The sequence below is a fragment of the Somniosus microcephalus genome, chromosome 32 (assembly GCF_052327205.1).
Source record: "Somniosus microcephalus isolate GS21.2 chromosome 32, FLI_Smic_1.0, whole genome shotgun sequence".
In the NCBI taxonomy this organism is placed as follows: Eukaryota; Metazoa; Chordata; class Chondrichthyes; order Squaliformes; family Somniosidae; genus Somniosus; species Somniosus microcephalus.
In genome coordinates, this window is record NC_141018.1 from 18,252,447 (window position 1) to 18,277,615 (window position 25,169).

Genomic DNA, 25,169 nt, shown 5'->3' on the forward strand with positions numbered 1-25,169 from the left:
TCCTTGATTAATCCTTGCCTCTCCAAGTGGAGACTAATTCTGTGTCTCAGAATTTTTTCCAATAATTTCCCTACCACTGATGTTAGGCTCACTGGCCTGTAATTCCCTAGTTTATCCCTACTACCCTTCTTGAATAATGGTACTACGTTAGCTGTTCTCCAGTCCTCTGGCACCTCCCCTGTGGCCAGAGAAGTTCTGAAAATTTGTGTCGGAGCCCCTGCAATCTCCTCCCTTGCCTCACACAGCAGCCTGGGATACATCTCGTCTGGGCCTGGGGATTTATCCACTTTTAAGCCCACTAAATCCGCAAGTACCTCCTCCCTCTCAATACTAATTTGTTCACGTATATCTCAATCTCCCTGCCCGATTTCTATGCCTACATCGTCCTTCTCCATAGTGAACACAGATGCAAAATATTCATTTAAAACCTCACCTACATCTTCCGGCTCGACACACAAATTGCCACTTTGGTCCCTAATGGGCCCTACTCTTTCCCTGGTTATCCTCTTGCCCTTAATATACTTATAAAACACCATGGGATTTTCCTTTATTCTGCCCGCCAGTGTTTTTTCATGCCCCCTCTTCGCTCTCCTAATTTATTTTTTAAGTATGCCCCTGCACTTTCTATACTCCTCTAGGGCTTCCACTGTTTTCAGTCCTTTGCATCTGCCAAAAGCCTCCATTTTTTTCCTAATCCATTCTTGTATATCCCTTGACATCCAGGGTTCCCTGGGCTTGTTGGTCCCATGCTTGACCTTTACGGGAACATGTTGGCGTTGTACTCTCTCTCTTTCCTTTCTGAAAGACTCCCACTGCTCTGATGTGGGTTTTCCTACAAGTAGCTGATCCCAGTCCACTTTGGCTAGATCCTGCCTTATCATATTAAAATTGGCCTTCCCCCAATTTAGAACCTTTATTTCCGGTCCATCTTTGTCCTTTTCCATGACTACCTTAAATCTCACCGAATTATGGTCACTGTCACCAAAATGCTCTCCTACTGACACTTCTACCACTTGCCCGGCTACATTCCCTAGAATTAGGTCCAGTACCGCCCCCTCTCTTGTAGGACCTTCTACATGCTGGCTCAAAAAGCTCTCCTGGATGCACTTTAAGAATTCCGCACCCTCTAAGCCTTTCACACTCTGACTATCTCAGTTAATATTGGGGAATTTGAAATCCCCCTACTATTATTACCCTATTATTTCTACACTTCTCTGAGATTTGCCTACATATCTGTTCCTCTATCTCCCCCTGACTGTTTGGGGGCCTATAGTACACTCCCAGCAAAGTGCTTGCCCCCTCTTTGTTTTTAAGTTCTACCCATATGGCCTCATTAGAGGAACCTGCTAAGGTATCATCTCTCCTTACAGCAATAATTGACTCCTTGATTAATATTGCGACCCCCCTCTGTCTCGCCTGAAGATTCTATACCCCGGAATATAGATTTTAGATCTAGTATTGTGCAACGAGAAAGGGTTAATTAATAACCTTGTAGTAAAGAGCCCTTTAGGGAAGAATGACCATAATATGACAGAATTTTATATTAAGTTCAAAAGTGATTTAGTTAAATCCGAAGCTGGGGTCTTAAATCTAAATAAAGCAAACTGTAGGTATGAGGAGCGAGTTGGCTAAGGTAGATTGGGAAACTACATTAAAAGGTAACACAGTGGACGAGCAATGGCTAGCATGTAAAGAATTAATAAATAATTTACAACAAATGTATGTTCCTTTAAGGCACAAAAACCCCACAGGAAAAGTGGTCCATCCGTGGCTAACGAGAAATTAAAGGTAGTATTAGAGCAAAGGAAGAGGTATATAATGCTGCCAAAAAGAGTAGTCAGCCTGAGGATTGGGAGGATTTTAGAATTCAGCAAAGGAGGACCAAGAAATTGATAAAGTAAAGGAAAATAGAGTATGAGAGTAAACTAGTGAGAGACATAAAAACAGACTGTAAAAGCTTTTACAAAACAAACGGGAAACTCTTCAACCTCCGTCGCCTCCAGTCCAGATCCAAGGTCGTCCCTTCCTCTGTCATCGAATTACAGTGTGCAGACGACGCTTGCATCTGCGCACACTCGGAGGCTGAACTCCAAACCATCGTCAACACCTTCACCGAAGCGTACGAGAGCATGGGCCTTACACTAAACATCCGTAAGACAAAGGTCCTCTACCAACCTGCCCCCGCCACACAGTGCTGCCCCCCCCGATTATCAAAATCCGTGACGAGGCCTTGGACAACGTGGACCACTTTCCATACCTCAGGAGCCTACTGTCAACAAGGGCAGATGTCGACGACGAAGTCCAACACCGCCTTCAGTGTGCCAGTGCAGCCTTCGGTCGCCTGAGGAAGAGAGTGTTTGAAGACCAGGACCTCAAACCCAGCACCAAGCTCATGGTCTGCAGAGCAGTAGTGATACCCACCCGCCTGTATGCTTCAGAGACATGGACCATGTACAGCAGGCACCTCAAAGCACTGAAGAGGTACCACCAACGCTGCCTCCGCAAGATCCTGCAAATCCATTGGCAGGGTAGGCGCACCAACGTCAGTGTTCTTGCTCAGGCCAACCTACCCAGCATTGAAGCTTTGACCACGCTCAATCAGCTCCGATGGACGGGTCACATTGTCCGCATGCCCGAGACGAGACTCCCAAAACAAGCGCTCTACTTGGAGCTCCGACACGGCGAGAGAACCCCAAGTGGGCAGAGGAAACGCTTCAAGGACGCCCTCAACGCCTCCTTGAAAAAGTGCAACATCCCCACCGACACCTGGGAATCCCTGGTCCAAGGCCGCACAAAGTGGAGGAAAAGCATCTGGGAAGGCACCGAACACCTTTAGTCTCTTCGCTGGGAGCAAGTAGAAGCCAAGCGCAAGGAGCACACGTCAACCCAAGCACCCCACCCACCCGCCCCTTCAACCACCGTCTGCCCCACCTGTAACAGAGACTGTAGATCTCGCATTGGACTCCTCAGTCACCTGAGAACTCATTTTTAGTGTGGAAGCAAGTCATCCGAGGGACTGCCTAAGAAGGAAGAGGTATGTAAAAAGGAAAAGATTAGCGCAAGTAAATGTGGGTCCCTAGCAGGCTGAGACAGGAGAAATTACAATGGGGAATAAGGAAATGGCAGGGAAATTAAACAAATACTTTGTGTCTGTCTTCACGGAAGAAGACGCAAAAAACTTCCCGGAAATAGTGGAGAACCAAGGGTCTAGCGAGAATGAGGAACTGAAAGAAATTAGTATTTGTAAAAAAGTAGTACTGGAGAAATTAATGGGACTGAAAGTCAATAAATCCCCTGGACCTGATGGCCTACATCCTAGGGTTTTGAAAGAGTTGGCTATAGAGATAGTGGATGCATTGGTTGTCATTTTCCAAAATTCCATTGATTCTAGAACGGTTCCCGCGGATTGGAAAGTAGCAAATGTAACCCCACTATTTAAGAAAGGAGGGAGAGAGAAAACGGGGAACTACAGACCAGTTAGCCTGACATCAGTAGTAGGGAAAATGCTAGAATCTATTAATAAGGATGTGGTAACAGGGCACTTAGAAAATAATAATAGAATTGGGCAGAGTCAACATGGATTTATGAAAGGGAAATTGTGTTTGACGAATCTGTTGGAGTTTTTTGAGGTTGTAAAGGGAACCAGTGGATGTGGTGTATTTGGATTTTCAGAAGGCATTCGATAAGGTGCCACAAGAGGTTATTAAATAAAATGAGGGCTCATGGGATTGGGGGTAATATACTAGCATGGATTGAAGATTGGTTAATGGACAGAAAACAGAGTAGGAATAAACGGGTCATTTTCAGGTTGGCAGGCTGTGACTAGTGGGGTACCGCAAGGATCAGTGCTTGGGCCTCAGCTATTCACAATCTACATCAATGATTTGGATGAGGGGACTAAATGTAATATATCCAAGTTTGCTGCTGATACAAAGCTGGGTGGGAATGTAAGTTGTGAGGAGGATGCAAGGAGGCTTCAAGGGGATATAGACAGTCTAAGTGAGTGGGCCAGAACATGGCAAATGGAATATAATGTGGAGAAATGTGAAGTTATCCACTTTGGTAGGAAAAATAGAAAAGCAGGGTATTTAGTTAAATGGTGAGAGATTGGGAAATGTTGGTGTTCAGAGGGACCTGGGTGTCCTTGTACACAAATCACTGACAGTTAACATGCAGGTACAGCAAGCAATTAGGAAAGCAAATGGTATGTTGACCTTTATTACAAGAGGATTTGAGTACGAAAGTCAAATTATATAGGGCCCTGGTGAGACCACACCTGGAGTATTGTGCACAGCTTTGGTCTCCTTACCTAAGGAAGGATATACTTGCCATAGAGGGAGTGCAACGAAGGTTCACCAGACTGGTTCCTGGGATGGGGGGGTTGTCCTATGAGGAGAGATTGAGTAGACTAGTCCTATATTCGCCAGAGTTTAGAAGAATGAGAGGTGATCTCATTGAATCATACAAAATTCTTACAGGACTTAACAGGATAGATGCAGGAAGAATGTTTCCCCTTGGCTGGAGAGTCTAGAACCAGGGGTCACAGTCTCAGAATAAGGGTTCAGCCATTTAGGACTGAGATGAGGAGAAATTTCTTCACTGAGTGGTGAATCTTTGGACTTCTCTACCCCTAGAGGGCTGTGGAGGCTCAGTCGTTGAGTATATTCAAGACAGAGATCGCTAGATATTTGAATATTAAGGGAATCAAGGGATATGGGGATAGTGCAGGAAAGTGGAGATGACTTAGATGATCAGCCGCGATCTTATTGAATGGCAGAGCAGGCTCGAAGGGCCAAATGGCATATTCCTGCTCCTATTTCTTATGTTTTTATGACATAGCTGCCAGTCTGGGCCTGTGACAGGTGAGAACCAACACGAGGGAAAAACCTACTTGACTGCATCCTCACCAGTCTACCTGTTGCAGATGCATCTGTCCATGACAACACAGGACTGCATGCATGCTAAAAAGCAGAAGCAGCATGCTATAGACAGGGCTAAGCAATCCCACAATCAACGGACCAGATCAAAGCTCTGCAGTCCTGCCACATCCAGTCGTGAATGGTGGTGGACCATTTAACAACTAACAGGAGGAGGAGGCTCCATGAATATCCCCATCCTCAATGATGGTGGAACCCAGCACGTGAGTGCAAAAGACGAGGCTAAAGCATTTGCAACCATCTTCAGCCAGAAGTGACGACTGGATGATCCATGTCGGCCTCCTCCTGAGGTCTTCATCACAGAAGGCAGTCTTCAGCCAATTCGATTCACTCCACGTGATATCAAGAAACGGCTGAGCGCACTGGATACAGCAAAGACTATGGGCCCCGACAACATCCCGGCTGTCGTGCTGAAGACTTGTGCTCCAGAACTAGCCGCGCCTCTAACCAAGCTGTTCCAGTACAGCTACAACATTGGCATCTATTCGACAATGTGAAAATCTGCCCAGGTAGGTCCTGTCCACAAAAAGCAGGACAAATCCAATCTGGCCAATTACCACCCCCACCAGTCTACCCTCAATCATCAGCAAAGGGATGGAAGGTGTTGTCGACAGTGCTATCAAGCGGCACTTACTCACCAATAACCTGCTCACTGATGACCAGTTTGGGTTCCGCCAGGACCACGTGGCTCCAGACCTCATTACAGCCGTGGTCCAAACATGGACAAAAGAGCTGAATTCCAGCGGTGAGGTGAGAGTGACTGCCCTTGACATCAAGGCAGCATTTGACGGAGTGTGACATCAAGGAGCCCTAGTAAAACTGAAGTCAATGGGAATCGGGGGGGAAAACTCTTCACTGGCTGGAGTCATATCTAGCACAAAGGAAGATGGTTGTGGTGATTGGAGGTCAATCATCACAGCCCCAGGACATCGCTGCAAGAGTTCTACAGGGCAGTATCCTAGGCCCAACCATCTTCAGCTGCTTCATCAATGACCTTCCCTCCAACATAAGGTCAGAAATGGGGATGTTTGCTGATGACTGCACAGTGTTCAGCGCCATTCGCAACTTCTCAGATAATGAAGCAGTCCATGCCCGCATGCAACAAGACCTGGATGACATTCAGGCTTGGGCTGATAAGTGGCAGGTAACATTCACACCACAGAAGTGCCAGACAATGACTATCTCCAACAAGCGAGAGTCTTGACATTCAATGGCATTACCATCGCTGAATCCCCCACCATCACATCCTGGGGGGGTCACCATTGTTCAGAAACTTAACTGGACCAACCACATAAATACTGTGGTAACAAGAGCAGGTCAGAGGCTAGGTATTGTGAGGTGAGTATCTCGCCTCCTGACTCCCCAAAGCCTTTCCACCATCTACAAGGCACAAGTCAGGAGTGTGATGGAATACTCTCCACTTGCCTGGATGAATGCAGCTCCAACAACACTCGAGAAGCTCTACACCATCCAGGACAAAGCAGCCCGCTTGATTGGCACCCCATCCGCCACCATAAACATTCACTCCCTCCACCACCGGCGTACCGTGGCTGCAGTGTGTACCATCTACAAGATGCACCGCAGCAACTCGCCAAGGCTTCTTCGGCAGCACCTCGCAAACCCGCGACCTCTACCACCACCACCTCCATGTTCCCCTCCAAGTCACACACCATCCTGACTAGGAAGTATATTGCCGATCCTTCATCGTCGCTGGGTCAAAATCCTGGCACTCCCTCCCTAACAGCACTGTGGGAGTATCTTCACCACATGGACTGCAGCGGTTCAAGAAGGCGGCTCACCACCACCACCTCAAGGACAATGGGCAATAAATGCTGGCCTTGCCAGCGACGGCCACATCCCCTGAACGAATTTTTAAAATGTTCAAGGGCAGGCAAGTTGATTCCACTAAATCTCGAGTTGTTCTCCGTGTCTTATGGGAGTGCCAAGTGGAAAAAAAGAGAAGTAAGAGAGACGCATTTTTATAGTGTCTTTCATGACCTCAGGACATCCTTAAGTGCTCTATGACCAGTGAAGTATTTTGAAGTGTAGTCACTGTTGTAATTGAGGAAACACGGCAGCCAATTTGAACACGGCATGCTCCCACAAACTGCAATGTGATAATGACCAGATAATCTGTTTTTGGTGATGTTGGTTGAGGGATAAATATTGGCCAGGACACCGGGGATAACTCCCCTGCTCTTCTTAGAAATAGTGCCGTGGGATCTTTTACGTCGACAGGGGCCTCTGTTTAAAGTCTCGTCCAAAAGACGGCACCTCCGACAGTGCAGCACTCCCTCAGTACTGGCACTGGGAATGTCGGCCTAGATTTTGTGCTCCGGTCTCTGAAATGTGACCTGAACCCACAACTTTCTGACTGGGAGGTGACGGGCAAACAGTGCGACTGCCAGCAGTCCTCTCTCTGATGCAGAGGTGGACGCAATGGGGAGGGGTAGCTAAAGGCGAAAAAGGGAGAGGACAGGGAGCAGCTAAGACATGCTAATAAGGGCATGTGTCTTTGAAAAAAAATGAATAGTACGAGAAAGCGCTGACGTATGAAAACTGCTAGGCACTTGGTCTAAGCGTTAAGCAAAGCTTTAATCAACTGTTTTACAAGATGGAGGTCTAGTTGTGTCCTTCACTAGTTCCTGTTAAGAATGTCCTGCGCAAGCTGGGCCCGTGCCTGAGTATTTATACTCTCCCTGGACAGCGCCACCCGCAGGCCGTTCAGTATTACTTCATAAGTCTTTCTTTCATGAATGACTGATTCATGTCAAGCGCTGTTTGTGTAACTGCTCAAAGGTAAGATTATCCTGGAACATTCCTTTTGTTATATTTTGTAACATACTAACACGAACCCAATGCTTTACTGATCACTTGGCACACATCCTCCTTGTGCCAGTCTACTGCTTTCCGTTGGTGCACCAGAACCACTGCTCTGCCCTCTTAATAAAGTGAATGCTAAATAAAGTACGCGCACCTTTTAAAACACCTCGGACTTTCCGACAAGGCCATTCGGTTTAAGAACGAGGTATAGATTCCGTGAGTCTATTGTTTTTCAAAAGGTAGTTATAGGAAGAGGAAAGTTCCTGTCGAGAACCAGCTGCAGCCTACAATTGTGTGAAGCAGAAGGGTCGGTGATTTAGTGCACGGGGCCAATGTACTGTGCTGTTTGGAGATCCCTTTTTTGAATATTTGGACAATAGACTGTGTCACTGTGCCTTTTTTCAGAGGTGTGCCCAAAAAGTATATGTGATGAGCTTTTAGAACCCGTAGGAAGAATGGTTGATTCCTTTGCAAATCATTTCTACCATGGTACAATGGGAAAATGGGCATTCCCAATCTTGCTGCATTCTATTTTTCCGGCTGCTCTTTGGGACATTATCCTGCTTACATGTACAAGGGCTTCCCCTCCAGCACTTTACTACTGTTGGCTGATCAGAGCAGGATTGGCAGTAGCCGCGGGATTTCATGCTGGTTGTCCTTGAACGGCATGTCGACCGCAAGTGTGTGCCAGTACTAGCTCACGAGGTCAACTTCTTTATCTTTTGGGAGCAAAACTACTGCCCAAAGAGCAGCATTGAAGATGTCTGTGGCTGGGCCAGAATTCCCTATAAAACTAAGAAGGATATCTTGCATACTCATGGCGATCTTAAAATGGGATTGGGGATTAAGCTAAATTCAAGACCAAGAATTCTCCATAATGCCAAATGTTTTATATTTTTTTCCAACAGCACAAACCCTCTTTAGACTTAGTTCTTCTGCTTTAGGAGAGTTTCTTTTTGATTAGCTCTGTCTTAATGTAACATTAAGAAACTTGAACAGAATTCCCTCAGGAAGTCCTTTCAGTATAGTATGTATTGATAAGAAAGAAAGGACGTACTTATACAGTGCCTTTCATGTGCTCGGAACAACCCAAAGTGCTTCATTGCCAATTAAATAATTTTTGAAGTACTGTATAGTCACTGTAGTAATGTTGCACACAGCAAGCTCCCACAAACAGCAGTGTGATCATGACCAGATAATCTGTTTTTTAGTGATGTTGGTTGAGGGATAAATATTGGCCAGGACACAGAGCTGCTCTTCTTCGAAATAGTGCCGTGCGATCTTTTATACCCACCTGAGAGGGCACACGGCACCTCCGACTGTACGACACTCCCTCAGTGCTGCATTGGAGTGTCAGCATGGATTATGTGCTTAAATCCCAGGCGAGAATGCAACCACTGAGCCAAGGCTGACACCTGAAGGACGTGTATAGTATATTATCCGGATATAACGCCAGCTTGGCATAATGAAGATTGTCCTTGTGCGTAAAGGAGCAAGGACCAGCAATCAAGCACCAAATCGGCAGAGAATTGGCATCCTATTTTGCCGCTATAAACAAAGCAGGTGGCAGCTTTCCAAAAGTCAGCAGTAGACCCAATGATGACGTTGCTTTCCTGCCGCTGTAAGACTGTAGCAATGAAAGCAAAGTCAGTGACGACTGGAAATAAAAACTGCCTCAAGACCTACCACTTGTGCCCATAAAGGAATTGAGGCAGCTTTTGGAGTATGTATCGACAGCATGACTCCTCCAAATTAGGATTACATTTTTTTTTAACAACTATATGTGCACAGTGACCAGCACCTATGCAGTTTCTCTAAAACTATTGGAATTTAAAAAAAAAATGATTTCCCCAACTTCTTATCGGTATAGGAGGGGTGGGAGAGGTCGAGATACTCAGGTTGGCAGCGGGCTGTGTGTTTTAGCTGCAGATTTCTCCCTTCCACGCCCACACTACAAAGGGGAGCAAAGTTGCCACAGCGACAAAACTCCAGATGTGCGAGATCTGCTTTCGGAAGCAGCTCCGCGCTGCAACAGCGGAGTCCCGCTGGCACTCTGCTCCGTTTAGACACGTTATCGTCGGGCAAACATTAATTTTCTGCCATTCCTAGGTCTGAATATTGGCAATCCCACTGTGACTGGGCCCCCCATTAACTGTTTGTTTATGTTTTCATGACTCTATAATTGTGTGTGTTATCTTGGGATGGAGGGAAAGGTTGGGGGGTTGCGGGGGTGGGGGAGGTGCGGGAAAGGTAGGGAGTGAAGAGATGATGTAACAATGTCCATAGAATAAATCGCAGTAGTGTTGGCACTCTGTGTGATCTGTACCTGTGTAAAGTTTTTATCCCCATCCATCTTGACAGGTGGTCAGCTCAACCAATGGCGAGCTCAACGTCGATGACCCAACAGCGGCACACTCCAGTGCACCAATCGCAGCCCAGCCAGAGGTGGAACTTGCAGAAGATACCAAGTATGTGCCCTATGATACATTTGTGCAACCTGGTGCTTGGTGAATGCTCCACCTTACACTATTCATGACCTTTCATTGGTTGTTGCAGTATTGGTGTACACACGCTCAACTTTAGTAGACTATTCTACAAAAGGTCCCAATGGAATTCCGAGACTCAACAGCGAGTGGATTTGTTTTAAGCCGGTTGAAGTTTTCTGTTAATTTCGGCTGATGAAATTCGAAAATTGAGAAAGGAAATTTTAATTGTGGTAATTTTTCTAAACTCACATTCTCTTTCCCCCTACTTTCCCCCCCCCCCCCTCCCCCCCAGCATCACTTGGTTACGAAAGAAACTAATGAAGCACCACTTCAGTTGACTAAAAGGGCAACTTTGAACTTACTTTCCAGCAGAAGAAGTGCATTGATATGATTTCTTGATCGGCAAACTAATGCTGTGATCTTCCCCTTGCCAATTCAGCAAAGGAATGGGAAAACGCCCTGAATCTCAGCATTACTCTGCCGTGCTTACATGTATAGTCTACGTCTCCAAAATGAAAATTAGCAGTAAAAAGCAATCATTATATTCCTGATATCACCCAATAGCTCTGCGCACTATGTTAAATATCCTGGCACCATTAGGTTGGCTGAAATGGGAGGATGCTTTTTTCTATTCATTTCCCAAGTTTATTATATATTCCAAGACCAACACTGGCCACCTTTATAAGCTAGCTGGCACCCATCGTCATTCGTGGGTGATGGATTCTGAAAGTGTGGAGCATTAACCTTCGTTGAAATGTATCTGGCTGATTACTGCATGCAGACTATAATTCACGTGGATGGAACAGCAGTTTCCCTTGATCCTTTTAACCCTTTCACTGTCTCATTTGGTTAATGGTGCTTTTCCCTATTGTGAGTTCTTATTTGAATGATAATTGGAGCATCATTGGTGGAAAAGGTTATGGATAACCCATTAACACAGACTGAGCAGGGATTACAGTGATTGAAGGTGCTGCCACCTTAACACGGAACCTGCAGTATTGTTCATCAGGAATGAGAAAGGAGGCTTTCATCTCGGGTTTTTGTTTCTCAAGGCGAATGTTCATCAAGAATTTCTGGCTTGTAAATACTAACTGTAGTAGCTTACGGAATCAAAGGCAGCTGAATGATTAACACCCAAGAGCATCTCTGACAAAATGGGGATCTGGATGGCAAAATGTCTCCGTGCTAATTGTGGGGCCCTTATTCTACAGTTGACTGAATTCAGCCTCTGTCTGGGGGGGTGGGGGGGGAATGAGCTTTTGAAAACCATGCATTTTACCAACATAAACAAAACACGAGTTTAAAAAAAAACCAAAAAGTGATTTAAATCAAATTGGTATCTGCAGCGATCTACTAGATTATGTTTGTTGGTGTCCTGTGCATGCAGTAAAAAGTTTCATTTTCACCTGTTACTGCCTGTCATTGTGTATAGGCACAGAGGAGGCAACTTGCTGATGTGTATATATTGCTGTGTGCCAGTGAAAGGGTTAATGATTCCTGCATTTCCATCATTTTCTCCTGATATGCTTTCATGCCAGCGTCATTGGAACAATCTCGACGTACCTCTGCCTTGAAGGAGATTACATTGTCTACACTGCAGTTGACCTTTAACCGCTAACCCTGTCAGATCATGTTTGCCCTTTACTATCTGCATTTTAAGATAGTTTGTTCGAGACCTCCCCAATACCCTCTCTCCCATTTCCCCCCACTCCCACCCACACCCCGCTGTCAGAACATCCTAGGTTAAGAGTTTGACCAATGCAGGTTGCATTGGTCCAGGAGCAGTGCATACTTAACCGCATCAATAAAATGCTGCAGTAAAGTAAAAAGGGAGAGAGACAATAGCAAAGTGCAGGAGAGGGAATGCCATTTTATGCTTTGGAGAAAGTTTACAGTTCTAAAGCATCCAGTTGAAAAATAGTGAACTCAGTCCAGGTTCTGTGGGTGTATAAGGGGTTTCCGACCAGTGCTTGGTGATCTCTGGGTTAAAGGAGCTCGAAGCCATTAAAATGACTCTTAAAAATGTCTTTGTAATTGAATTGCTGGATGTTTACCTGCAGCAATGTCCAGCAGGAAGATCCATTTTTGTTGAGCGTGACTCTCTGATGCAGGTCGTTGCGTGCTGGACCAAATGCTTGGCCAAGTTGCTTGACTTCCTCATTCAAAACGGCAGCCTTGGCAATGCTGAGGGAAGAGAAAATCCATGAGCCCAATTCAGATACGGGGCCTTGAACATCAAATCATTTGATGGAATAAAGCTCCTTTTGAAGACCGTATAAAGTTTGCTGCTAAAAGCCTTTTTTGAATTCCTCCCCCTCCCCCCCACATTAGTCTGTGGGAAAAATATAATTACCAGTTAATAGGGAACGTTTCATTTATCATCCTGTGGGGAATAATCACTGTAGTACAATGAAGAAACTTTAGCTTAGATTCTCCCTCAATTAGCTGCAGTGGTTAAAGCATTTGAGAAAAACACCTGAAGAGTGAGACAGGCCAAATCAGAGTGCAACAAAATGGCCTCTGCCATGAATGTCCGTGTGATCCGGTCATGTGACTGGTTCCATTCATTTTCAGGGTTTGGAGGACATTTTACGTTTCCTAGTTTACAAACAGCTTGTCACTTATACAGCTTCTGTATTTTAATTGGCCGATTTTTTTTTTTTTTTTTCCCCCGCGACCAGGGATTTTTGTTTAGTTGAATCTCTGTTTTGCTTCCTTCTCCTGTGCTTCCTTTCCTTGTCTCGCTCTTTGCTTCCCTCATTCCATCCCGGCAACTTAACCCTCGCTCTCCTCTGCAGCCCTCTCCTCCTACAGCTACTTCTCCCTCTTCCCTCTCTTCCACCTCCCCCCCCAATGTGAGTCATGTGCATGATGAGCCTAACAGCGGGGCTTTCTCCTTTGGATTAATCTGTTGTCTTTTCTCTTTAAACTCTTTGTAGCTGCGTCAAAGTGCTCAACATGTGGTGAGTCCCTCTCTTTGGTCAGGGAAAGAGGGAGCGGACCAGGCTAGAATAATCTAAACAAAAAAAAAAGTGACAATCTATCCACATTGGATGGCTGTTGTGTGAACCGGTGGTTGGCTCTTAGGCCCAACTACCATGTAAATGTGAACAGGGTCATTAACCTATCTTTAAATTTGCGGTACACATTGCATTAGCAACAGAAGCCAAGTCTATCCTTTGGCCTTTAATAAAATATTTAAAATTTAAGTAGCTTAGAGACTTGACCTTTTGAGACAGAGCGGTTTTCTTGCAGTCAGATGCACACCTACCGTCAAACCTTTGCCCAATGCCTCGACTCAGCTTCTGATCTTGCAGTTGGAGATTGCTCCAAATTTGGCTCCTAGTACCGGCACTTGTCTGGGCCATGTATCTCATGTCCCAGAGACTGCCCCAGGCTCCGCTCCCAATGTTATCGAGGCACCGGTGAAGGAAGGTTGTTCCATTCAGAGCCCGATACCATTGGCGCTCCTGTGGATGCCACCTCGGGCTCGGCTCTTGATCAGAGACTATGCAGAGATGTCTGTTTGAATCTCTTGGCTCGGGTTCTCGACAGTTGCCCCAGCAGTCCTAATGCTGGGTCAGTCTGCAAAAGGTGACAGCTTCTCCGACAAATATGAAAACACACCTGCCTTTACATAGCAGGTTAATGTGCTATTTAAAGTAAATTGAGTTTAACAAACCACAAATGGTCATTCAAGATGGTCAAGTATTGACTTTGCTTCCTTCCCAGCTTTTTGTTAGTAAATTGCCTCTCTTAAGCGAGGACACAGCCTTGACGGCCCATTTCTCCTGCAAAAGACACTTAAAATTGTTCTGTTGAATCTCATGGCCACAAAGCTGCCCCATAGTGTTTTTAATCAATATGGCAGTCAAATGATAATTCAAGGCTAAGAATCGGGAGGGATTGTAGCAATGGTCTATAGCCTTCAGTTAGTCTGCATTTACTGAATATGGGCGCAGGTGCGTGGGGCTTCTGACCCACATCTCGTCTTTCCAATATTAACATTGTATTGCTTTGTATGTTGTAGACGAGAGCAATTCTTTTTCCAGCTGTTCCTACAAACTTAGGCATAAAGTCTCTAATCACTAAGCAGAGAAGCTTTTGAGCTATGACTCTATATAATTTTATGAAGAAATCCTGCTTGACTTGTGGAGCATAACCGTTTAATAATATATCAGTTTAATAGTTCATTGTGTTGGAGTAGAAAGTTTTCATCTGCTTCCTTGTCAAGATACAGATTTTATGTTTTGTTCATTAATAGTATGGCAATTTTTAGGTCATATGTTGATAGCCCTACAACCATGAAATGGGTTAATGACCAGAATTTGTGAAACACCTTTGTAGAAGCAAATATTGCGCCCACTTCTGTGCGCAGGATCTGTGTGTGTAGCTGTGCTTTGTGTACGTGCGCAAGCAATGTACGTGCATTTATGGGCTGTCTCATCCCTTTCTAAACTTGTGTAACAAGTATGTAAGCGATGGTGATCTTAGAAGATAAAGAGCAGCACATTGTACAATAAAAGTGTTCTGTTCTTTAAAAGGTAGCTTTAAATCAGGTGGCACTCATTGTTAGAGTACAGGAAACTCTTTTTTTTATCCGGCACCAACAGGACCGGCGTGGTGCCAGTTTATCAAAAAGTCCAGATTACAGAGAGGTATAGTTAAAAGGTACGAGAGCTCCGTACACAGCAACAAATCCAGGCTTCCCTGTTGCTTAGCAACAGGTGCAGGAACTCCGGCTACAAGATCCAAGTGTCCCTGTTGCTTAGCAACAGGTGCAGGAACCCGGCCACGAGATCCAAGCGTCCCTGTTACTTAGCAACAGGTGCAGGAACCCGGCCACGAGATCCAAGCGTCCCTGTTGCTTAGCAACAGGTGCAGGAACCCGGCCACAGATCCAGGAACGGCCACTAATATGAAGTAAAACTTACCTGCACCTACTCCTGAATTTTGCCGGTTAACAGAGATTTCTGGTTGTTTAGGTGCCGGTAAATCGAGAGTTTCCTGTACTGATGTGCTCAGTGTCGTGGAGCAGAGATGGCCTTAAGTTCAATCCTGTTGACTTAAGTTCCTGACCTGAGCCATGCCAAGATCTGCTGGATGGCAGGAACTCGGAGAAGATAGTGAGTTGTGAGTAATCCATAGTGCCTCCTGGTAGCTGGCCAGCGAGGTCATTACCAGTGATCTGGGAGCGTGCCATCTGCCTCAGCAACAGAGAGGGCACGTCAGTTGGATTGAAGATGAGATATAATTTGGAAAGGAAAGAAAAATTGCATGCCTTAGACAGATGCTACTGATTTGGAATATGAAACCTAAATTATTAAATGCAAAAAGGTCTTTGAGCCCAACCACTTAATTCCTTCCAAAGACCAAGGCCTAGAAATTCAGTGGGCTGTGGCACCCGTTAGCGCCTTAAGAGGGCACTTAGTGGATTGGACGCCACTGGCCACGCCTCCCGCTAAATTTAGCGGTACGCTTATGGCGGCACTAGCCGTTAGTGCTGTGCCGCCACCGATGACTTCATCGGTGTGCGCAGCGCCCCGATCGCGAAATGTAGTTGCGCCCCCTGCTTTAACGGCGGTCGCTATTTGCGACCGGTTCGGGGGGGGTCTACCTGCGGCGGTAGAGGCGCTGAGGTGCGGGGCGGCCATTTTTTTTGCTGGCCGCCTGCCAGCACCTCTCCGCGCCGCCGTCCCTGGCCTCCTGAGCCCCCCCCCCCCCCCCCCAACACCGCGGAGTGCCGGCTGTGTTCCAAGAGCCCGGCACTTCTCGGTGCCGGGCTCTTTTGCCAGCACTCGCGATCTTTGATCGCACTGCAGCAGGCCCCTCCCCTTTTAAGAAGGGGAGGAAGGCCTGCGGTACCACAGTGTGCCGTGCTGCAGCATGTGGCGCTGCGGCACGTTGTGCAGCGATATTGAGTTGCAGCGCCCCAAGAGGGATGCGGGGCGCCTCCAGTAGCGCCACGCTTCCCTCTGGGGCGCGCAAAGTCAATTTCCGGTGGGCGGCCGCCACTACTTCCGGGGCGCTGCTTTTAGCGTCCTGGCGAGGCTGGCACCCCAAATGGGGCGCCGCTGAATTTCTAGGCCCATGTGCTTTCTGGGTTATGTACTATATTTAATCTCCTGGGAAATGCCTTACAAAGTTTATCCTTGCATACTGCCCAAAAAGTGAATCAAGTGAAATTCTAGAATATCTGCTCAAACTTCCTTCTCTTCGGTTGCTTTCCTTGGTATAACATTTCCATGACTCCTCAGCTTGGGAACCATTGAGTAGTTGATCCTCTGGACCTGTACCAGCTCCAAGGGACTACTCTCGATGGTTCTATTCCTACCTATGCAAAAGCAGCCAGCACATCGCCAGCAATGGTTTCTCATCCCTCCCTCACACCATTACCTTCAAGGACCTGCAAGCATCCATCCATCCATCTATCTTCTTCTGCTGCTCAACAGTGACATCATTCATAGACACGGGGTCAATTTTCGCATGTGAAATGATGATACCCAGCTGTCTATCTCCGCCATATGTCTGGATCCCTTGACTGTCCTTATCTGACAGCAAGTCATGGATGAGTCAAAACTTCCTCCAGCTTAACATCGGGAAGACCGAAGCTTTTGTCTTCTGTCTCCATCACAAGCTCTGCTTCCTAATCCGCTGACTCCACCCCCTCCTGGCCACACTAAGGCTGAACCAGGCTTTTCGCAATCTTGGTGCCTCATTTGACTGTTAAGCTTGAAACCTTACCTTCTATCCACCACCATAACCGCTTATGTCCACCATTGCAGCCAGTCTCTGCCCCTACCTCAGCCCCTGCCCTAATGAAACTCTTATGCTGCCGTTGTTAGTTTCAGACTTAACTATTCCAATATTCTCCTTGCTGGCCATTCATCCGCCACCCTCTATAAACTTCAACTTGATCAAAACTCTGCCGCGGGTATCCTGTCCCACTTCAAGTTCTGCTTGCCCATTACTCCCATTCTTGCTGACCTACACTGGTTCACTCGCCCAATGAATTCTGTATTCTCCATTCCTCTTGGCATTTTAAAAATTTGGATCATTTCTCTTAACCGTTTCACAAATGAAAACGCATCTAGTTCTGAGAGTGTTAATTCGTAACACAAGGCTCCAAATCCCAGAATCACTATACACCCAAAATTTCTCTCAAATGATTCAGATGTGGCCTCGCTCTCTAATTTGTTCTTGGAATGTGCGTGACTCTGGTAAAGCTGTGCTTGTCACCCATCCCAAGTTACCCTGAGAAGATGGTGGTGACCCTTCTAGTTTGTATGACTGACTGGCTTGCCGAGCTACTTCGGAGGTCATTGAAGTGTCATCCATGCCGTATGGGACTGGAGTCACATGTAGGCCAGCCTGCGTAGAGGTGGAAGGTTCCCTTCCCTGAAAGACATGAGAGAACCAGTTGGGTTTTTAGGACAATCCAGTAGCTTTTGATGTGATTTTTTTCCTGTTGCCAGACTTAATTGTATTCGCTTTCGCATATGCCATGATTTGAACTCAACATCTGGGATGCTAATCTAATACCATAACCACTGCACACGCTTCAAATTATTTATTTTGACATCATGCCTTTAATATCAACCTTGTTGGTTGCTTCACATTCAATTACCTAAGGGAATAGCGAACAAATGCAGCAAATTCCTTTTCCTTAACCACTGTAGGATCACAGGTTTCTACAGAAAGGCGAGCTAGATGGGTCACATGGCTTCCCTCATCTGCACTTTGTGATCTTTGCTAATGGATATTCCTTTTTACTGTACCCATATTTTGCATTTGCTTTCCAATATATAGATTGTTGCATTTATCTAGATGTGTCCTACCCCATGCAATTAATTAATCATTGATACGTGAGAATTCTATAGCTCCCCCATAGTCAGGCCATATTGTTTGTCAACAGATTTCATAGAAGGTTCCTTCTCCATGTCGTGCATTAATAGTTAAAACAGTATAGATCTAGAACAATTGCCTGCGGAGTTTCACTAATTACTGCCCCTAACCATTTCATCTAGCTTCATTTTATCACTAAGCTGCTTTCCAATCCAGTAAGACAGTATGGAACGGATTCATTTTTTGCGATATTTGCGCAGACCGCTCGTCCTATGAAAATGATTTTTTTTTTTAGCTTGAAATTAAGTGCTTTATGCTGTGCTAATGTTTCTGATGCTCGCCAGCACTCTACATTCAATCAGGCATCAGCTGGTCTAAGTTAACCCATGCTCCGTTCCACTCACTGCCGCTGTTTAAAATTAGTTTGAATTAAAGGGGACCGAACGTTTGCACGTTGATTGTGTGATTAGCTGGTAATTTCCACCACGCATTTGCCCCGACAAAGGGACTCCCGCCCCTGCCTCGGCTCATCCGCTGCTGAAGCCCTCACCCATGACTTTGTTACCTCTGAGACTTGACTCTTCCAATGCACTCCTGGCCGGCCTCCCATCTTCCAGCCTCCCTAAGCTTAAGCTCATCCATAAATATGCTGCCCGTGTCCTAACTCGCACCAAGTCCCGTTTACCTGTCGCCCCTGTGCTCGCTGACCCACATTGTCAGCAGCACCTCAATTTAAAATTTCTCATCGTTTTCAAATCCCTCCATGTCCTCGCCCCTCCTTATCTCTCTCATCTCCTCCAGACCTCCAAGATATCTGCGCTCCTCCAATTCTGGCCTCTTGCGCATCCTTGATTTTAATCACTCCCAAGGCCCTGAGCTCTGGAATTCCCTCCCTAAACCTCTTCGCCTCTCTACCTCTCTTTCCTCCTTTAAGACCTCCTTAAAACCTGCCAGGCTTTTGGTCATCTGCCCTACTATCTCCTTATGTGGCTCAAAGAATTGTAACGGAGTTCAGTGGATTGTGTAACGCAGTGAATCGCCGAGTTTAACAGCAGCAGGGGCAAAACTCAAATGCGGACTTTCAGTTGAGTGTAGAAATCCAGTGCAAAGCATCAAACCCGCCAGACCTAAATTTCTATTCTATACAGAACATTTGAAATCTACAGTATTATCACTGTGGTACGTTGACGGAATTTTTAATCTTTTAATAAAAAAAAAGGCCTGAATGGTACTTGTCCTTCGAGTAGCCAGGATCAACTCATCACTTCACATAATGACCAACAGCTTCACTTGTTGGTTACCACCATTCCCTGAATAAACAATATGCCTGGTTTATTTATTTTTAACTTGTCGCCATTGTAAATGAAATCTGCGCAGTGAGGTCTCTTGTTCTAGAACACTCCAAGAGTAGAGAGAGAGAATATTGAGTTTCCAGGAAATTACCACTGCTATTCTGATGCCATTTATCTCCACTCTGACAGTATGTGGCTTGAATGATGGCTTTCCCCAAACATTAGTTATGCACCAAGGCTTACTTTGAGTTAACATCAGTTTTTCTAGTGAGCGGCTGACGAGCAAATTTCTCACATGAAAGCTAAAACCAGCCATCTAATTGTGAATGGACCCAGAGATTGCTTGCCTGATGCTTGTAACCTAAGAAAAATAGGATGTTGGAGATTCCCTAAAGGGCGAAAGCACTTAGTAAAACCTATTCCACTGGTAATGAGATACCTTCCAGATGTTTGTTCCACTGGTAATGAGATACTTTCCAGATGTTCCCCCTCGCACTTGGGAGAACGGTCGTCTCCTTTAACGTGCATCGCAATTATGGAGCTTTAATACTTTGTGAAAGAATAGCTGCAGGTTAGAGAAATATTGACTTCTGAAATCTCATGAATGCTCCAACTGATCAAAAGTGCAGTGCCTCCCAAATTTTAAAATAGATGTCACTGTCGGCTGCACTCTGTTTATATGCAGTTAATTGGGTCAAAGAAAAATAAGTAGTCGATATCGCTAACTTTACAAATACTGAAACAACAGAAACTGCACCACACTGTTAGATACAGTGTATAAGAGAATATACAGAGCGACAGGGGTCACTAGGTACTGAATAAAGCTAAATCGCAACGGTTATAAACAGATTTGTATAGTTTACAGATAGATTGTGTGCTGAGAGGGCCATGTCATTAATATTGTCAAGAAAGATTGCCCAGGATATTGACCGGCAGCCTTCCCACTATATCGGCTGTGAACCCTGTTCAGACTTGGTAATCGCATCCAATCTACGTCGGAGGGAAGGAGCATCAAAGAAAGCTGGAAACCTGGTAAGTCTGTGAATCCTGGAGGAAGCTGAAGGGCCTCTATCCAGTCAGTAGCTTCAGTGTTGTGCAAAGCCTCAATCCTACCCAGTCATAGAATAGTGCAGGAAAAAAACATAAACAAAAAAAGGAGCACATGCCGGAGACCTGAAACCAAACCAGAAAATGCTAGAGAAATGAGGTCCGCCTCTGTGGAAGGAAGAAATAAGTCGCCGTTTCAGGTGCATCAGAACCGGAAAAAAATGAACAAGCATTTAAATAATCGGAACAAAGTAGCGGGGTCGAAAAAGAAAAAAAACATAATGGAGTTATCGGTCAACTGCTTCAAAGAATAAGCGGAGATGGTGTAGACGATCTTCCCATCAGATGATGGGAAGAAGCATGGCTGAAATAAGAGAAACAAAGCACCATCTGAACAGCTGAGGTTGTGCGAAGTAAATGGATCTGAAATTGAAACAGGAGACGCTAAAACAAGGTGGGGTCTAAAAGCCTGAAGAGACGCAACAAGGGCACAGACTTTTCTGCCAGACTGGTGTTCTGAGCAAGGGTGCCCGCCCCAAGCGCCAACCTGCTTGGGGTATTGTCGCCCTATTTACCAGGTGCAGAGCAATCCCTGGACTCCGGGCCATGTCGTACATTGCCTGGCAATGATCCTTCTAGAGTCGGAGAGATGTTGGCTGTGTTGTCCGCCCTCTACAGGATTACATTGACTGCACCACAAAAAGTGTTACCGTTTTAAGTTGTATTAATGCAGGAAACTGAGAATCTGCTGCAGATGTACTTAAACATTCAGCAAATGCACGAAGGCTGCACCGAGCTCCAGTGCTCAAGCTCAGCAAACATTTTGCATGGCAGAAATTCAAGAGTGTCATTATCAATCACCTGCTGATCAGAGTTGTTGGAGGGTGCATTGCCTGTCTCAGACCCTTGTAGGATTAGGATCACAGGTCACCCAAAGGGTCTTAGAAGTTGTAAGACTTTTTTATTAAAGAGCTACAGTTTTAAAGCATAATCAGATATTACATGTGGCTTAAGCTAAGTAAACATATAACCCATGACGGTAGAGCGCGATCTACGACTCCTGAAGCAGAATGCCACGACCGGACGGACGGTGAGGCAGTACGGTGGCCTCGGATTGGGTGGATTCCTGCAGTCTGCTGCAGCGGTCACTTCCATTGGGTCATCCCTCGAGCTGTTGGAGGTGTTAGGCCGTCCGCCACCTCAGAGGCTAAACTTAAATAAGGTGTTAGGCCGTAGCCACCTCGGGGAAGCCTTTGCCTGATTTTCTCTCTCGGTGATCTATATTTATAGTTATTTCGGTGGGCTGGTGGATACCTGGTGTCAATCATTTGTTCCCCATCCTCTTGTCCAATTACAAGGGAGAAGCTACCCATGACAGCCCCCTCTCAGCCTCATGATGTCATTTTCCTCATCTCTGTTCTAAAGGTCTTGTTGCTCTCTTTATAGACAGCTTCTTTATCCTACAGCTCCTTGCTGCATCCCGTATCAGGCCTAGTTATGCCCATTCGAAGGCCTGTTTTTTCTGTTCTGACCTTGTGATTCAACTCTCTGTACAGCTATTCTTCTGACGTGACTGGAATCTTTCTGTGTCATAAACTTAGGCAAACTGCTGATCTAGGGAACCCGTAACAGACTCTTATTTCTTTCAATCCACGATTTCTTACACCCTGCGGCTGGCCCGTTGACAGCCCCACTGCAACTTCTCCAAGTCTTTGCGTTTCTCTCAGGACTTGAACTTGCGAGAAGCAAAATACAGAAAAGGCTGGAAACGCTCAGCAGGCCGGGCAGCATCTGTATAGAGAGAGAGAGTGCAAAAGTCGGTGATTCTGGTATAGACCCTTTCTCAATTCAGTAGATGGGTTCGTTACCGAAACCTTGACTTTTGTTCTCTCCGCAGATGCTGCCTGACCTGCTGAGTGTTTCCAGCACTTTGTATTTTGTTTCAGATTTCCAGCATCTGCAGTAGTTCGCTTTTTGTTTAATATTTGAAGGAAATCTTTTTGTTTACTCTGATAATTTAAAAAAAAAAAAAAAAATTATAGTTAGATACTGTGTCCAGGGTCCCGCCGAGAATATCTAGCGGGGTACCCACATCCAATGGGAGTGGGGTGGTGATTTCCCCCGCAACCATCATATCTAGCATTTCTGCTGGTGAGGTGTGTGTGTCAGGCTAACAACCTTCCACGTAAAAGAGACTGTTGTGGAAACCCAGATCACGATCTGCTCGGTGTAAAGCAGTGGAAGAAATAGGTTGTCTCACGTGGCGTTGGGTGCGGAAGGGAAGAAGACTGTGCACAGGATTCAGAATAAGCAGCTGCTACAGCACCGAGTGTGCGGTGCTGTACACAGAGTAGGAAACTCCAGGTACTGGGCTTCACAGATACCGACAAAGCAGATAGCTGCAGTGTAACAGGTCAGTCGAACAAGCAGCCTATAGTGTAAAAGAAATTTAGAATCCATAATATACATTGGTAAATGGCACAGTTTAGCTGTTGCACTGTGGCACAACCCTGAGCATGCCACAGAAGTCCTAGTTGTATTACAAGAATGTTTAGTTGCATGCTGTGTAAAGGACTGCTATCGTTTTCTCAGTGTAGTGGCACTGTGTCGTGTTCATGCTAGAATCCCTTTGTCTGCGGTAGATTAGGCCAAAGACAAAAAGTACCCTTGGGTGCTACAACTCTGCAAACACTGAAAAGGCAACGACTGCACTGCTGCGTTAGACACAGTGTACAGGAGACTGAGACGACCGCGGAGAGGATCAGTTGCTAATGAATAAAACAAAATCTCTGCAGCAGACAGAGGCAGAATGGGAAAGCTCGCACGCAGATGGTGTTACTTTTCATGCTGAGTTGACCAAGTCAGTAATGATGCCAAAAAAGACTGCCCAGGATTCTGATCACAACCTTCACACTTTCCTGGTTACACTCCCTTCAGACATTAAACTACTTGACAAACGATGAAAGCAATTATTGTCCACATATTGTGTACGAAGAGTGCTGTAATAGACTCATCGCAGTCTGAGTATTGTGTTACTAGACCAGTATTCAGATCACCATCTGAGAACACTAAGGACAGATATTTGCATACACTTGCATCCATACTAATCCAGCAATGAATAGATTTTCCCTAGGTGTTAATGGTAATATGCCTGTGGAATAGCTCAGATCAACTGTGCAAGCACAACTTTTTCTCAACTGCCTCCTAGGCCGCACTCCCTGGGCTCCAGTTGAAAATGCAGATGGGTGGCTGTGCATACAGGCCAGGCGGCCTGTTGATGCTGTGTTGCCAGTTGGTGGTGGTGGTTGGGGAGGGAGGTGTCACGAGACCCTGCTCCCCCACCCTGTCGGCTTCCCCTCATCTTCCACCCCGCTCTAAGCTCCCTGTAGGCAAGGCACCCTTCTGATTGATCAAGCACTAACTAGTCTGGCTGTCAGAATGGAGTCCAACAACTCGGGACAAGATGTGGAGAACCCCCAGTGCAAATCGGCTGCTCTCTGGTTTTAGAATGTAGCCAGAACCTGCCGTGAAGCGTCTGTAGACCAATTGTCGTATCCTTGCCACCTCCCCAAGCACATGACTATGAGGCAGTCGGCTAACTGATCGACCGTCCCACCCTTGTAGAGGCCATTGTGATCAATCCTGGTGCTTCGTAAATAACTTCATCTGCTGGCCAACTGAGTTCTTAACTTGTTGAATAGAAATTACAGCTTGCATCTTTCTAACTATTTTGTGCGTTGACGCTCTTTCAATCCCTGTTTGGTTTGCACCTCTGTTTTATGCTCAGTTTATGCCAGTACTGAGCTAGTGGCAGAAGATTTTATTTCCTTAACTGCCAGGATAAGAAGTTTAATTTCTCACGTGCATCCAGCTCCCCCTGTGCATCATCTTTCTTATATATGTTGAGATGCTGTTATTTCCACGTCCCTCTCCCCCCCAGAAAATTTACATTTTTAACATGACTGGACCATTGAATTTATACATAGTATGTTACAGGAAACTTTGGTTTATCCGGAGGTTAACTGTCCGGAATGCTCGAGCCACCGGCAAAAATCAGGAGCCGTTTCGTTAGTTTTTTTTTCTTTTCGTTGCTTTTTTCTCAACAGTCAGGCTCTGCAAGGTCTCGTTGAAGCTGTTGCTAAGCTACAGAGACCGCTTGCAAGGTACGGCCGACTGTTTAGAAGCTGTTGCTAAGCAACAGGGTTTGTTGCCAGATACGGAGCTCAAAATCTCCGTATGTTTCAACATTAGCGCTGGTTTGTCCGGCAGTTTTGATAGATCGGTAACAGCTCGGTCCCGTCGGTGCCGGATAGCACAAAGTTTCCTGTATGTGGCTGATACTTTGAGTCCATTTTTGTTGCCTCTCTGAATTTCCAATGAAGTCTTTGCCCTCCCCTCAGAGAAAAGTGTTAGTGTCCTTCCAAATTCTTTTCCACCTCTCTCTCGACCACCCTGAGTTGTCCTGGAGATGGTTCTACCAATACCAACCAGTCCCCAGTAACCTCGCCCCCCGAGCGGCCATTCTGCATGAGTGACTCAAATAGCGAGTGTGAGTGAGCTGTTCAACTGAGATTGAATCCTGGCCGAGCTTTTCTCCTGTTCTCGCCGGCTACCCAGACGCAGCCCCTTCCATCAGAAGCCAATGATTGGCGATCGCGGGCAGGTAGCCTGATTGACCTCCCTTCACCCCACCCTACCCCGCCCCTCCAGGGACCATGACGGTTAATAATCGCCTCAAC

At 45.9% G+C, this 25,169-nt stretch overlaps 1 protein-coding gene across 4 annotated transcripts in view; it reads left to right on the forward strand.

Annotated features, from left to right (window-relative positions):
* Window positions 1-25,169, forward strand: part of LOC147097313 (casein kinase I-like) — a 226,966-nt gene that overhangs the window by 189,302 nt on the left and 12,495 nt on the right. For all 4 annotated transcript variants that reach the window (XM_085972180.1, XM_085972184.1, XM_085972181.1 and 1 more), the window contains one exon: window positions 10,122-10,228. In XM_085972180.1, the coding sequence (XP_085828306.1) occupies window positions 10,122-10,228 (107 nt within the window). The remainder of the gene's footprint in view (window positions 1-10,121; window positions 10,229-25,169) is intronic.